At 55.4% G+C, this 12,210-nt stretch overlaps 1 protein-coding gene across 1 annotated transcript; it reads right to left on the bottom strand.

Annotated features, from left to right (window-relative positions):
* Positions 1 to 265: 265 nt before the first annotated feature.
* On the bottom strand, positions 266 to 11,887 carry polr2a (RNA polymerase II subunit A). The gene is made up of 27 exons (XM_052077926.1): positions 11,530 to 11,887; positions 10,817 to 10,949; positions 10,611 to 10,747; positions 10,359 to 10,532; positions 10,012 to 10,293; positions 9,730 to 9,891; positions 9,414 to 9,634; positions 9,198 to 9,330; positions 8,971 to 9,095; positions 8,034 to 8,244; positions 7,737 to 7,946; positions 7,496 to 7,664; positions 7,333 to 7,427; positions 7,059 to 7,262; positions 6,743 to 6,965; positions 6,448 to 6,631; positions 6,201 to 6,372; positions 6,011 to 6,116; positions 5,730 to 5,935; positions 4,824 to 5,087; positions 4,442 to 4,750; positions 4,076 to 4,363; positions 3,808 to 4,011; positions 3,522 to 3,708; positions 3,317 to 3,430; positions 2,937 to 3,086; positions 266 to 2,856 (listed from the first exon to the last, which is right to left on the bottom strand). Exons 1-27 carry the CDS (start codon positions 11,614 to 11,616, stop codon positions 1,706 to 1,708), a joined length of 5,901 nt encoding a protein of 1,966 aa, XP_051933886.1. The 5' UTR covers positions 11,617 to 11,887; the 3' UTR covers positions 266 to 1,705.
* Positions 11,888 to 12,210: the final 323 nt, after the last annotated feature.

Genomic DNA, 12,210 nt, shown 5'->3' with positions numbered 1-12,210 from the left:
GTACGCAGGGCAACAGCGCCCTCTTGTGTGAGATGCAGCTGGAACACGCGGTCGTTTTCTTGGGAGCGAAGCAGCTCACGATGACATTTCGATTACAACAAAAAAAAAGGATTTTCAAATATTTGGGGTGGACCGTTTTTCTTGTTTGCGTCAGCGATTTTGTGTATGCGATGTCAACAGTGGTTAGGAATTACAATTTTTAGCCAGCAGCTAAATACGTCATCCAGTACAAATCATTAAAAATAAAGATTTAAAAAAATACACATTTATTGTAAAACTTATTTATTTTTTTCCCGAAGTCAAAAACAGAACAGAGAACGACACAATGAGATTGTGAAATAATTTCTATCGAGCGGCACATTGACGTTTTTTTCCTCCTCTGCGTGAAACCCCGTCTTGCCCTCGGGCGCTCATTCGTACAAAGCTCAAGTTTCTCAACAGACTGGACAGTGCCCACGACAAGGCAAGTTAAGTGGACACGCGAGTTAACCAAGTGGAGGAAATAAAAAGCAAACCGAAAAAAAAAAAACGAAAAAGCCAGGAGGCGGCATCCTCTCCAATTTTTGCGAGGAGCAAACGACGTTCAACATTTACATTTATTCTTTTCGGGATCAGAATCCCGATTCGTCCAAACATCGCTAAGAAAAATAAGAGCGGAAAAGGTAAGGAAGTCAACCTTGTTAAATGAACGAGACAATATCTGGAAAAGGGAGTCACGTTGAAGCCGCTTTATATCTAGTGGCTGCTTCATCAACATGAACACCAGAAGAGGACCACGCCGGGTCACAACTTGGGACAATTCAGGTGTTTGCGTCGTTATCCATCTGAACTGGAGTCACCAAAAGGCGTGAAAAAAAAGGAAAAAAAAAAAGCAAAAAGACAAAATATTATTCACACGGAATAGTCATTTAACCTTCGGTCATTAAATAAATGGAATAGTCGAAATGAGTTGAATAGAAACAGGGCAGCAAACCTCAAGCGGGGGTCGGGAAATGTTGGATCAACGTAGTAATTAACCCCCCACGCCCCACCCCCATGCAAAAGATGCCCAAAACACTGCCCATTTCTTCATCATGTCAAAATTAAGACCCCCCCTCCCAAAAAAAAAAAAATTCCCAGTGCAAAGGGAACGTCTTTTTTTTTTGCCTTTGATGCAAAAGCCTGCGAGATGCCAGAGGGTGGGAAGGTGCTGGTGGCCGCTTAAGACGTCATTCAGTCTTTGGGGTGTGGAGGATGCATGACGCACGCTCAGGCGCTATTGCTCCCGTGCCATACAAGCCGTCAACAAACCAAAAAAAAGAAAAAAAAATGGGGGAGGGAGGGAGGGTAAGGTGAACCGTTCCTCCATTCGTCGCCGGAGCAAATGACAGTCGTCGTTCTGAAAAGGCTTTTGGGCAAAACGGAACTTTCCGGAACAGCTTGACGCCCGCAACACTTCAGAGGCTTGAAAGCGGTGAATTGGAAAGTTAAAAGGGGGAAAAAAAAAATGAACCAGCTCTTCTTTTCCTCGTCACCTTATGGGTTTCGCCTGGGGGGGGGGGTGGATTTAAAAACAAAACCAAAAAAAAAAAAAATTGACTGAAAAACGGCAACCCGCCGCCGTTTGTTTCCAGTAATAGTTTGGGGAAACGAAGGCCAAGAGGAAAAAAAGGGCGAGCGGCCTCAGGGCGCCGTCGGCTCTCAAGCGCTTCTTCTCCGCAGCCCCTCAGTTGTTCTCCTCGTCGCTGTCGTCGGGGCTGACGACCAGGTTGTAGGTGGGCGAGGTGGGGCTGTATCCGGGCGAGGTGGGGCTGTAGGTGGAGCCTTTTGGGCTGGTCGGAGAGTACGTGGGCGAGGTCGGCGAGTACTTGGGCGACGTGGGCGAATACGTCGGCGAGGTGGGCGAGTATTTGGGGCTGGTGGGCGTGTAAGTCGGGGAGGTCGGGGAGTAGGTGGGCGAGGTGGGGCTGTACTTGGGAGTGGTCGGAGAATAAGTGGGCGAGGTCGGGGAGTACTTGGGCGAGGTGGGGGAGTACTTGGGCGAGGTCGGGGAGTACTTGGGCGAGGTGGGGGTGTACTCTGGGGAGCTGGGACTGTACGAGGGCGAAGTCGGGGTGTATTTAGGCGAGGTGGGGGAGTAGGAGGGGGAGCTGGGGCTGTACGAGGGCGAGCTGGGCGTGTAGGTGGGTGACTGCGGGGTGTAACGCGGACTGGAGGGCGAGTAGGACGGTGAGGTGGGAGAGTACGAGGGGGAGGTGGGAGAGTAGTTGGGGCTGGTCGGCGTATAGTTGGGGGAGGTGGGAGAGTAGGAGGGGGAGGTGGGAGAGTAGGAGGGGGAAGTGGGCGAGTAGCTGGGCGAGGTGGGCGTGTAGTTGGGCGAGGTGGGGCTGTAGCTGGGGCTCGTCGGCGAGTAGGACGGAGAGGTCGGCGAGTACGACGGCGAAGTGGGGGAGTATGACGGGGAAGTGGGGGAATAAGAGGGCGAGGTGGGAGAGTAAGAAGGAGAGGTGGGCGAGTACGACGGCGACGTCGGGCTGTAGCTGGGCGAAGTGGGGCTGTAGCTGGGCGAGGTGGGCGAATAGGAGGGAGACGTGGGCGAGTAAGACGGCGAGGTGGGCGAATAGGAGGGGGACGTCGGCGAGTACGAAGGCGACGTGGGCGAGTAGGACGGCGACGTGGGCGAGTAACTCGGGGAGGTGGGCGAGTAGGAAGGGGAGGTCGGGCTGTAATTGGGGCTGGTGGGGGAGTAGGAGGGCGACGTCGGGGAATAGGAGGGCGACGTGGGCGAGTAGCCTGGGCTCTGGGGGGTGTAGCCGCCGGGGGAGCGGGGCTCGTAGGCGGGCGACGTGGGCGAGTAGTTGGGCGACATGGCGCCACCTGCAAAGAAAAGGAAAAGAGAATTTGGGCTTTGTCGCTTTTCCTCAGCCCGTTTTGCCGACACCGAGAGTTGCACTCACCCGGAGAAGGGATGTAAGGGCTGGCAGGTCCGGGGGAGCCGGGGGACCCGGGAGTGGGCGACCAAGCCGGCGAATAACCCGGAGAAAAGCCGCTGGCGTCCGAGGCCGCGCTCGGGGAGAAGCCGGCTGCTCCGGGGGTCATGCCGCTCCCTGCGGGAGGAAGGGAAGCTCACAAATGTACGGGGCTACCAACACGGGTGAATGTGTTGCTTGTTTTGGATACCGCCCCCCCCCCCCAAAAAAAAACACACACACACACATGGGAAGTGAACCCTGTAAAAATGACTAAATAAATAAAGGCCGTTGAAATTTTGGGGTAGAGTTTTCCACTTTCAGGAAGGGCGTAAAAGAGGAAATGGGGGCCCCCCCCCCATACTCACCAATGCTGGGAGACCAGGCGCCGTGGGCCGGCGTCGCGCCCGTGTTCCAGGGGGTCATGGCGGGGGAGCGGCCACTCATGGGACTCGGCACGGAGCCAAAGAACATCCCGGTGGCTAAAAGCAGAAGACGGCAATTGGAAAAAAAAAATGGAATTGGACCCCCCCACCCCCCTCCACAATCAAGAGCGGTCCGGTGTCTACTTACGGCCGGCGACGCTGATTCCGGGTATGTTGGTGGGGATCTCCATGCCGTACTTGCACTTTTCGGCATCCAGGAGCAGGTCGAAGCAGCCCGTGCCGGCGGGGGCCAGCTGGCCCAGCATGATGTTCTCCGACACGCCCTTCATGGGATCGCTTTCCCCGTGGGACGACGCCTCCATCAGCACGTCCACCTGAGGCCAGCGGCGGGGGGGGGGGGGGGAGGGGGGGGTTAGCGTTTCCCCTTTTTCCCGGGGGCTCGGCGCCCAAGGCCGAGATGGCCTGGCTCTCACCGTCTCCTCAAAGGAACACTTCATGAGGGGGCCCGTGTCCTGCCGGTTGATGCCGTGCCGCGTGATGGCCATCAGGTGGCCGCGGCACGTCATGGTGTCGCACAGCAGAGCCAAGTGGCGGTAGTTGACGTAGGAGCCGTCGAAGGAGATCACGTGGTACAGCTCCCTCTCCAGGGCCTTGCGCACGGCCTCGATTCCGAGCACCTGCGGCACACGCTGGGTCAAGGCCCCTCGATCCAAACCCCAAAGACCCCCCCCGCACCCGTACCGTGAAGATCTCCACGATGTCGTTGGACGTGGTCCTGACGGGATCCACGTCCTTCTCGCTCAGGACCCTCATGAGGCTGACGCCGTCCGTCTCCAGGATCCACTCCTGCAGCGCCTTGAACTCGCCGTCCTCGGTGATGATGATCTTCTTCTTGTTGTCCGTCTGGGGCAGGTGCATGTAGACCTTGCTGATCTGCTCGATGCCTTGCAGCGTCATGTCCGTCAGCATGTTGGACTCGATGCAGCGCAAGAAGACGTCGTCGTCCATTTTGTCCACCACCTCTTCGTCCTAGCCCGGGCGAGGACATTTGAGCGCGCAAGATGGCGGACCATCCCCCCCCCCCCCCCGGACGCTTTCTTTTCTCACCTCTTGGAACTTGTTCTCGTCGCTCTTCATGATCCGGATTCGCAAGACCAGCTTCTCCGCATTGTCGTCGTTGAAGATGCAGTTCAGGTCGTCTCCGAAACCTGCGTTGATCTTCTCGGCGATCTGCTCCATGGTCAGCTTGCGATCCGTCATGTGCTTGCGGTCCAGCTCGATGCGCAGCAGCCAGGGGGAAATGCGGGTCACGTCGAAATCCGGCATCTCGTAGTAGACGTTCACCCACTCCTGGTCCTCGGCCACCACCGTGTTCTGGGGGTTGGGGTCGTAGTAGATGGCGGTGTTGGCGGTCACCTGAAACCAAAGGTTGAAGCGTTAGTTTTGCGGACTAACCCCCCCCCCCCACCTTTGTCCCTTCCCCTCCCACCTTTCTTAGTGTGGTGTGCTCCAGGCGGCAGAGGATGTCTTTGGCTCTCTCGGCATCCCTGGCGGCCTGGCCCAGCAAGAAGACCGTCAGCGAGGGCGTTTTGGGCTTCTTGGAAATGTTGATCAACTCCTTGAGACGGGGCACGCCCAGCGTCACGTTCTTGGCCGACACGCCGGCGTAGTGGAAGGTGTTCAGGGTCATCTGGGTGGCCGGTTCTCCCAGAGACTGAGCGGCCAGAGCGCCCACCATTTCACCCGGATGGGCCTGGGGGGGAGGAGGAACAAGCAGAACCCCAACAAACCTCAGCAATGGGGAATTCCTTTAAAAAAAAAATTTTTAAACTGCGCCTTGGCAGGACTGAATTTGGTGGCCCGCAGACTGTTAGACAGAACCCGTGTTTGGTTTTGTGGACGGTGATTTTGAAAACGGTTTCCATACACTACCTAGCATGATTTTCTTTTTAACCCAGAAAATACACAATTTTTCTTAAAAGCTACAACTAAACACAGTCATACCTCAGTTTTCAACCATAATCCGTTCCAGAAGGCTGTTCGAAAACCGAAACCACGCTCTTAAAAAAAAAAAAAAAAAACATCACTTCCTGGTGTAAGGAAGGCGAGAGGAGTCAAGTGACGCATTCAAGATTGTTTGAGAACCGAAATTCGGTCGTCATCCGAGGCATAAAAAACTCAAATTTTTTTGCTTGAAAACCGATTTGGTTGAAAACAGAGACGTTTGAAAACCGAGGTTTGACTGCACTAAACTAAAATTAAGCATTAAAAAAATACGAATAAACTAAAGCGAATAAAAACACGAATGATGTCAACAACTACAAAAAAAAAACAACCACCATAGACTCAAAACTAAATAAAAACCAGCCCCCCCCTCCCCACCCACTCAACTCACAACAGAGTGGTTGAACTTGGTCTCGATCTCTCCCAGCAGCCAGTCGAAAGCCTCGGTGGTGAGGCGGAACTCTTCGGTCATGCGCTTGGAGCAGAGGGTGGAGCGCAGGTGGATGTTGAAGAGAAGCGTGGCGTTCTCTTGGGCCTGCCTGCTGAGCCGGTCTTCGCCGTTCACAATCACCAGCTTCTTGCTCAGCTCCTCAACACCTGAACGAAGCAGCCGCTAAGTCTCCCGTCTTCAAGCGAGCGCCGAGCGTCATATCAAACGATCGGCCGACGAACCTTCGACAACCCGAATGGGATTGAGGTCGGTGGGAGTGCGAGTGTTGATGCGGAAGATCTTCTGCGCGTTCCAAATCATTCGGGCCAAGTTGCACGGCAGCACCACCTGTTGGGAAGGAGCGGAAGCGCAAGGGCGGCGAGTGAGCTCCGTCGGCGGCAGAAAGGCCGCGCGGCGTGCGGCGACACCCACCTTGCTGTCGCCGGTGGGGAAAATCGTTCGGAGGTTCTCCCGGTCCTCCTTCATCTTGTCAAACTCTCGCTCCAGCGTGCCTTGCACGTGGGCGTTGGTCATCACGTCCTTGACCACGTCCTCCTGCAACGTTCGCCTCAGCGCCCGCTCGTTGCCGCAGTCGAACTTGAACCTGGACAGACGGCACCACGTTGGATCTGCGCACCGTCGCCGAGCAAAGCGTCGGCCGGGCGGGTACGAGCCGTACTTCTTCTCGAAGGCTTTGTTGGACGGCTTGAGCGTCGCCATGTTTTGGAACTCGACGTTCTCCCCCGCCAGGCCGTCTTCGCCGTAGCGCAGCTGCACCACCTGGTTGATGGAGTTGCGCACCGTGCCGTCGTACTTGACCATCACCGACTCCATGGACTTGATCAGACGCCGCTGGATGTAACCTGCGAGGGCGCCGGGAGGGGAACGCCGTCGGGCGGATCGCCATCAGGAGACGCTTCCAAATATATCGGCTCTTACCGACGGGGGTTAAGCAAAGTTGTTTTTTTTTTTACCGGTCTCAGCGGTCTTGACGGCCGTGTCGATCAGACCCTCGCGCCCTCCCATGGCGTGGAAGAAGAACTCGGTGGGCGTCAGACCGGCCAGGTAGGAGTTCTCCACGAAGCCTCTGCTCTCGGGCCCGTAATCGTCCTTGATGAAATGAGGCAGCGTGCGGTGCTTGAAACCAAACGGGATTCGTTTGCCCTCCACGTTCTGCTGCCCCACCACCGCGATAACCTAAAAGGGGGACAGACGGGTGGGATTGAGTTGGCGGAATGGGATCCGAGCCATTCACCTCTCAAGGCCCTCAGGGGGGGGTTTCGCTACTACCTGCGAGATGTTAATCTTGGAGCCCTTGGATCCGGCCACCACCATGGACTTGAAGTTGTTGTATTCCGACAGGGACTTCTGGGCCGACGAGCCCGTCTTGTCGCGGGCGTCGTTGAGGATCCGGTTGACCTGGTTCTCAAAGGTCTGCCTCAGCGTGTTGCCCGGCGTGGGCTCCAGCTCGTTGTTGTGGGCCTTCTCGATGACCTGCCCACGGCACCGGTAAAAAAAAAAAAATGTAGCCTCTGCCGGTGGCCGCCCGATGCCTCGCACTTACCTCAATCACATCCTGTTTGGCTTTCTTGATCGTGTTCTGGATGTCCAGGTAAGTCTTGGCGTCGGCGATGGAGTCCCCGATGCCGATGGAATGACCTACGGGCGAGGGGGCGAGAATTGGAACTTGATCGGAAAATGACCCCCCCCTCCCCGCCGTGTCTTGCCTTCGATGAGCAGCCAGTTGTTGACCACCGTCTGGATGTTGGAGTAGAAGAGTCGGGTGACGTCGTGGCCCATCTCCAGGTAGGAAATGTGGACCAGGGAACCGGCCGACGTTCCCAGAGACTTCTTACACAGGATGCCCATGATCAGCTCGCCGTTTTCCACGATCACCTGAAAGGCAAACGGGTCAGCCGCAAGCCCCGCCCCCGCCGGCGGCGCCTCGCGGAGGCCGACGCCGGATACCTTGGTGTCGCCGGGCGAGATGTGCTTATAAGGACCGCTGTCTTCGTCGTCCGGATGCGTGCTGTGCGTGCGGATGACGTTGATGTGTCCCGGGATGATCAGGCTGAAGATCTGCTTGCCGGTCCACAGCGGGCGGGGCTTGAGGATGGCCGGCTGGGGCACCTTCCCGTCCCAGGTGGAGAGGAACATCAGGAGGTTCATGACTTCGCCCTGCGGTTGAGGAGAAGACGGGAGGAGCGCCGTTATCTCCAGAGCTCGAGCCACGCTCGCTCGTTCGCTCCGCCGCCGTCTGCGCACCCGCTCCAAGAAGACGTCCCTCTTGGTGAATTTGCGCACGGCCGTCAGGGTGTCCTGCACGATGCCCATGACGGGCCTGTTGGACTGCGGCGTGACGATCATGCGCGGCACCATGGCCAGTTCTTGGATCTCGGCTCTGGTCTCCAGGGACTGCGGCAGGTGCAGGTTCATCTCGTCGCCGTCAAAGTCGGCGTTGTAGGGCGTGGTGACGCTGCGGGGAGACGGGCGCAAACGTGAGGGCAAACGCCAGTTTCAAAATATCACTCGTTACACGAGAAAATTGCAATCACAGATAGCTCTAAATATAGGTTTTTAAAAAAAAATTAAATTCAAAAAATTCAAAAAAAATTTTTTTAATCCAGGATTTTTTTTTTTGGTCCTGCATCAAGTTGTTTTTTTTAGTTTGACCGACAAAAGCTTGCGCCAGACAACATTTTCCATATCCGGCTGATTTGGGACTCAAGCAGTCCTCCTTCAAGCGTCTCCAGTTGGTCCAAAATGCTGCCGCTCGCCTCTTGATGCGGGTCACTCCTACCCCGGCTCATTTTAGCGCTCTTTTCGAGATCCTATGCTTTTTGTTTTCCAGTCTTGAAATGGCCTGGTCCCATCTGACTCCCCCCCACCCGGTGCCTCCTGACCCCCCCCCCCACACACACACAAAACTCATCTTCAAGCTAACCTTTAGTTAATCCACATGAGGCTTGATTTTATTTGGCTGACCGATTTTGCGCCTTCCGCCGTCTTTGTTCTCAATGAATTAGTTTCTTGTGGTGTGAATTCTTTCTCCTCCGTGTAGAGCACAACACTGCTTGTTTTCAAGCGCTCTCGAAACACTTGAGTTGAGCTAAGTTATGACGATTATGATTTTGTCTGCACCATCGGCATCCCGTCCTATCGACCCCCGGAAAGAGCAGACGGGCGCATCTGCGGGCCGTACCTCAGGTTGAGCCGAAATGTGGACCAGGGCAGAATTCGAACCCTGTGACCCATCATGGACATTTTATGCAGCGTGGGCTGCCGGTTAAAGATGATGATGTCGCCGTCACACATGTGTCTCTCCACCTAAGAGCAGAAGGCGCTCGCCGTCAATGCCGCTTGATGATGATGATGATGATGATGTTGAGGGCGGTGGCGCACGTGGTGCGGATCTTGCCGGAAGCTCACCTTGTAGCCGATCTGCAAATGAAGGTCGCTGGGTTTGGGGTGGAATCGCAGGTCGATTCTGTCTCCGTTGTCGCGGATGATGTATTTGGCTCCGGGGTACTGGCTGTTGCCTCGCCGCACGAGCTCTTGCAGTCTGGCCGCGGGTCGGAAGCAAAGTGAAACCATTCGTCCGCCACGTTGGGCCCCCCCCCCGCCCCCTCCGAGCACCTCTCCTACCTGTCATTGTTGAAGGGCGTGACGATTTCCGGGAAGGTCATATTGGCGGCGATGGATCGCGGGACGCCCACTTGGTCGATTTGGAGATTCGGATCGGGCGTGATGACGGTTCGCGCCGAGAAGTCCACGCGCTTGCCCATCAGGTTGCCTCGGACTCGGCCTTCCTTGCCCTTGAGACGCTGTTTGATGGATTTGAGAGGGCGGCCGGACTTTTGCATCGCCTGGGAGGGAGAGAGAGAGAGAGAAGGCCGGTCGGGTGTGGGAAGCGGCACGGGCCAAAAGGGTTGCGAGGCGGAAGGTGGCATTTCAAACCTACTCTGGGCAAGCCCGGGAGCTCGTTGTCCACCATGGTGGCCACGTGGAACTGGAGCAACTTGACGTCCTCCGCGATGACGTGGGCCGCGGCGCCACTTTGCTCGTTTCGCCTCAGCTGGTTGTTGATTTTCACAATGTCGGCCAGCTTGTGGGTCAGGTCGTCCTGAAGAGTCAAGTTCCGATCAACCGATCGATCTCCTGGTTCAATCGTTCAGCTGCGGTTCGCTTTGAAGTGCGATACTTTCGAATGGAACTTTCCATTGGTCATTCAAAGGCGACTCACCTGGTTGCGGGCGGAGCCCTGCATGACGACAGCCGGCCGGACGGCCAGCGGAGGGACGGGCAGGACGGTGACGATCATCCATTCGGGTCGGGAAAACTTGGGATCCATGCCCAAGATGATGTCCTCCTCGTCCGAGATGCGCTTGAAGATCTCGTGCACGCGCTCGGGGCTCAGCAGGATCTTCTTCTCCTGCGAGTCCTCGTTCACGTGCTTCCACTCGGCGTACAGCTCCAGGCCGGAGCGTCTGATGCGAGGCTGGTAGCGCCCGCAGCCACCGTGTCCCTGCGACCAAGATGTGATCATTTCGGTTAGCGTTGGATGTTTTTTTTTTTAAGTACTTTTGCCACCTTCTCCTTAGTGATGTCCTCCTCGGTGTCCTGCTGCTCCATCCCAAATTTGTTGTCCATCTCCTCGCCTCCTTCGCAGATATTTTTTCCCTTGCACAGCTCGTAGACGTGCGTCAAGCGCTTCCTGGGTTGCCCTTTGGACTTGCCAAGGATGTCTTTGATCTTGGGATTGTTCTGTGGAGAGAAACGTTCCTTTCCCTAAACGGACAGATTCCCACTCGAGACTCATCCGTCAAAAGGGGGGACGCTTACCGCATCCACGAGTAGCTTGGAGCAAAAGAAGCAGACGCAACGCATGACCTTCATTATCTTGGATATAAAGCCGACGTGAAAGACGGGCTTTGCCAGTTCGATGTGGCCAAAGTGTCCCGGGCATTCAGTCATGTTACCTGGGAAGGAGCAAACGCAACGTCGACACCCACACAAATGCCGTTACGACGCCGTGACAATAACTGTACCTGCACACGTCTGACATCTTCCACTTCGCTCGATGACCCCTTGTCTCGGGTCCATAAGACCGCCGAGTTTTGGACGACCACCTTCTGTCGTTTCGGGGTATTTGATACCCCCTTCCGTGACCGACATTCGTTTCTAAAAGACACGACACGTGGAATCAGTGTTGGCAAGTCATCGATGCATTTGGGCGAGCACTCCGCTAACCTCCATCCATCATTGGGCCACCTAAATTACATACAGTAGTTTCTCATGAAACGGTTTGGCAAGGATCGCCGACAACTTATCAATTTGAGGGTCAGGGGGGAAAAAAATGCATGACTGACTTTTTTTCAATGCAGTTTTATTTATGGATTATTGGTATTACTCCACTCACGACCACAAGCCTCCCAAAAGAAAATCGAACAGCAGTCCACACCTCGCGTACCGTGTTTATCCGTGACAAAAGAAACCATTCGCAAGAGCGCGCGGGAATAGTTCGGACTGAAAAAGTGGTGTGCTTCAAGTTTGTAAACTTCTTCGAACATGCTCGCTCGTTAGCTCGAGCCCAAGACGAGCTAGGCTAGGCTAACGGCTAGCATTGTAGTTCATTGTAACTCGAGCCTTTGCCACAAATGTCAAAGTACAACATAAGTCGCGAGATCGGGGAAGGCGTGTGGCATGATTTGGCAATGCGGAAATACAAAGCTCCCAATTCCCCCCCCGTCAGAAGACCTACAAGCTCATCGGGGCTGATGATGCCGAACTGAACTCTCTTGATCGTGCGCAAGGGGCATGCGCTGTCGCCGGAGGGCGGTCCGTGCATCCTGTCTCTATTCAAAAGACGCGTCCTTCCTCGACACGTCGCTTTGTGTGAGCAGGAACAGCCGCTATGTAGTCACCACGGTCCCGAGCAGGCCACCAACGGCGACCGGAGAGTCTCCGGTGGCGGTATCCCAGGGACCTCTCTTGTCAGTCGCCCTATCGAATCGAACTCAACGTGCTTTTTTTCCCTTTTTAGTCGGTATAGGAGGCGGCTGACGTGCCCCTTCCCCTTTTCCGATCTACACCGTGGTGCGCTCTAAGCGCTTCTGAGCTGTAGAACGCCCAACGAGCTGTTATATAGACTGAGAGGCTGCTACGGGGATGCCCGGTCAGCAAGGCAGGGTCTGAAATTCCGGTGGGTGGGACTTTGCTCACTGGAAGAGAACGTTCATTGGACGCGCTCGTCAGTGCTTTGAATAAATTATTTTCTCTTATCGCGAGCCAATGAAAACGACCATTTATATTCCCAGCCAATCCTAAAAAAGGCGGGCCTTAGTTTGCTCAAAACACAATCGTATTGGCCAGCTCTCAACCGATTACGCAGGCCTACGTATGACAAACGTTGGAATGTGCGAATGATCAACGGGCATCACCC

Source organism: Hippocampus zosterae, chromosome 1 (assembly GCF_025434085.1).
Source record: "Hippocampus zosterae strain Florida chromosome 1, ASM2543408v3, whole genome shotgun sequence".
Lineage (NCBI taxonomy): Eukaryota > Metazoa > Chordata > Actinopteri > Syngnathiformes > Syngnathidae > Hippocampus > Hippocampus zosterae.
Note: the sequence above shows the minus strand (reverse complement) of the source record. Positions and strands in the feature narration are given on the sequence as shown.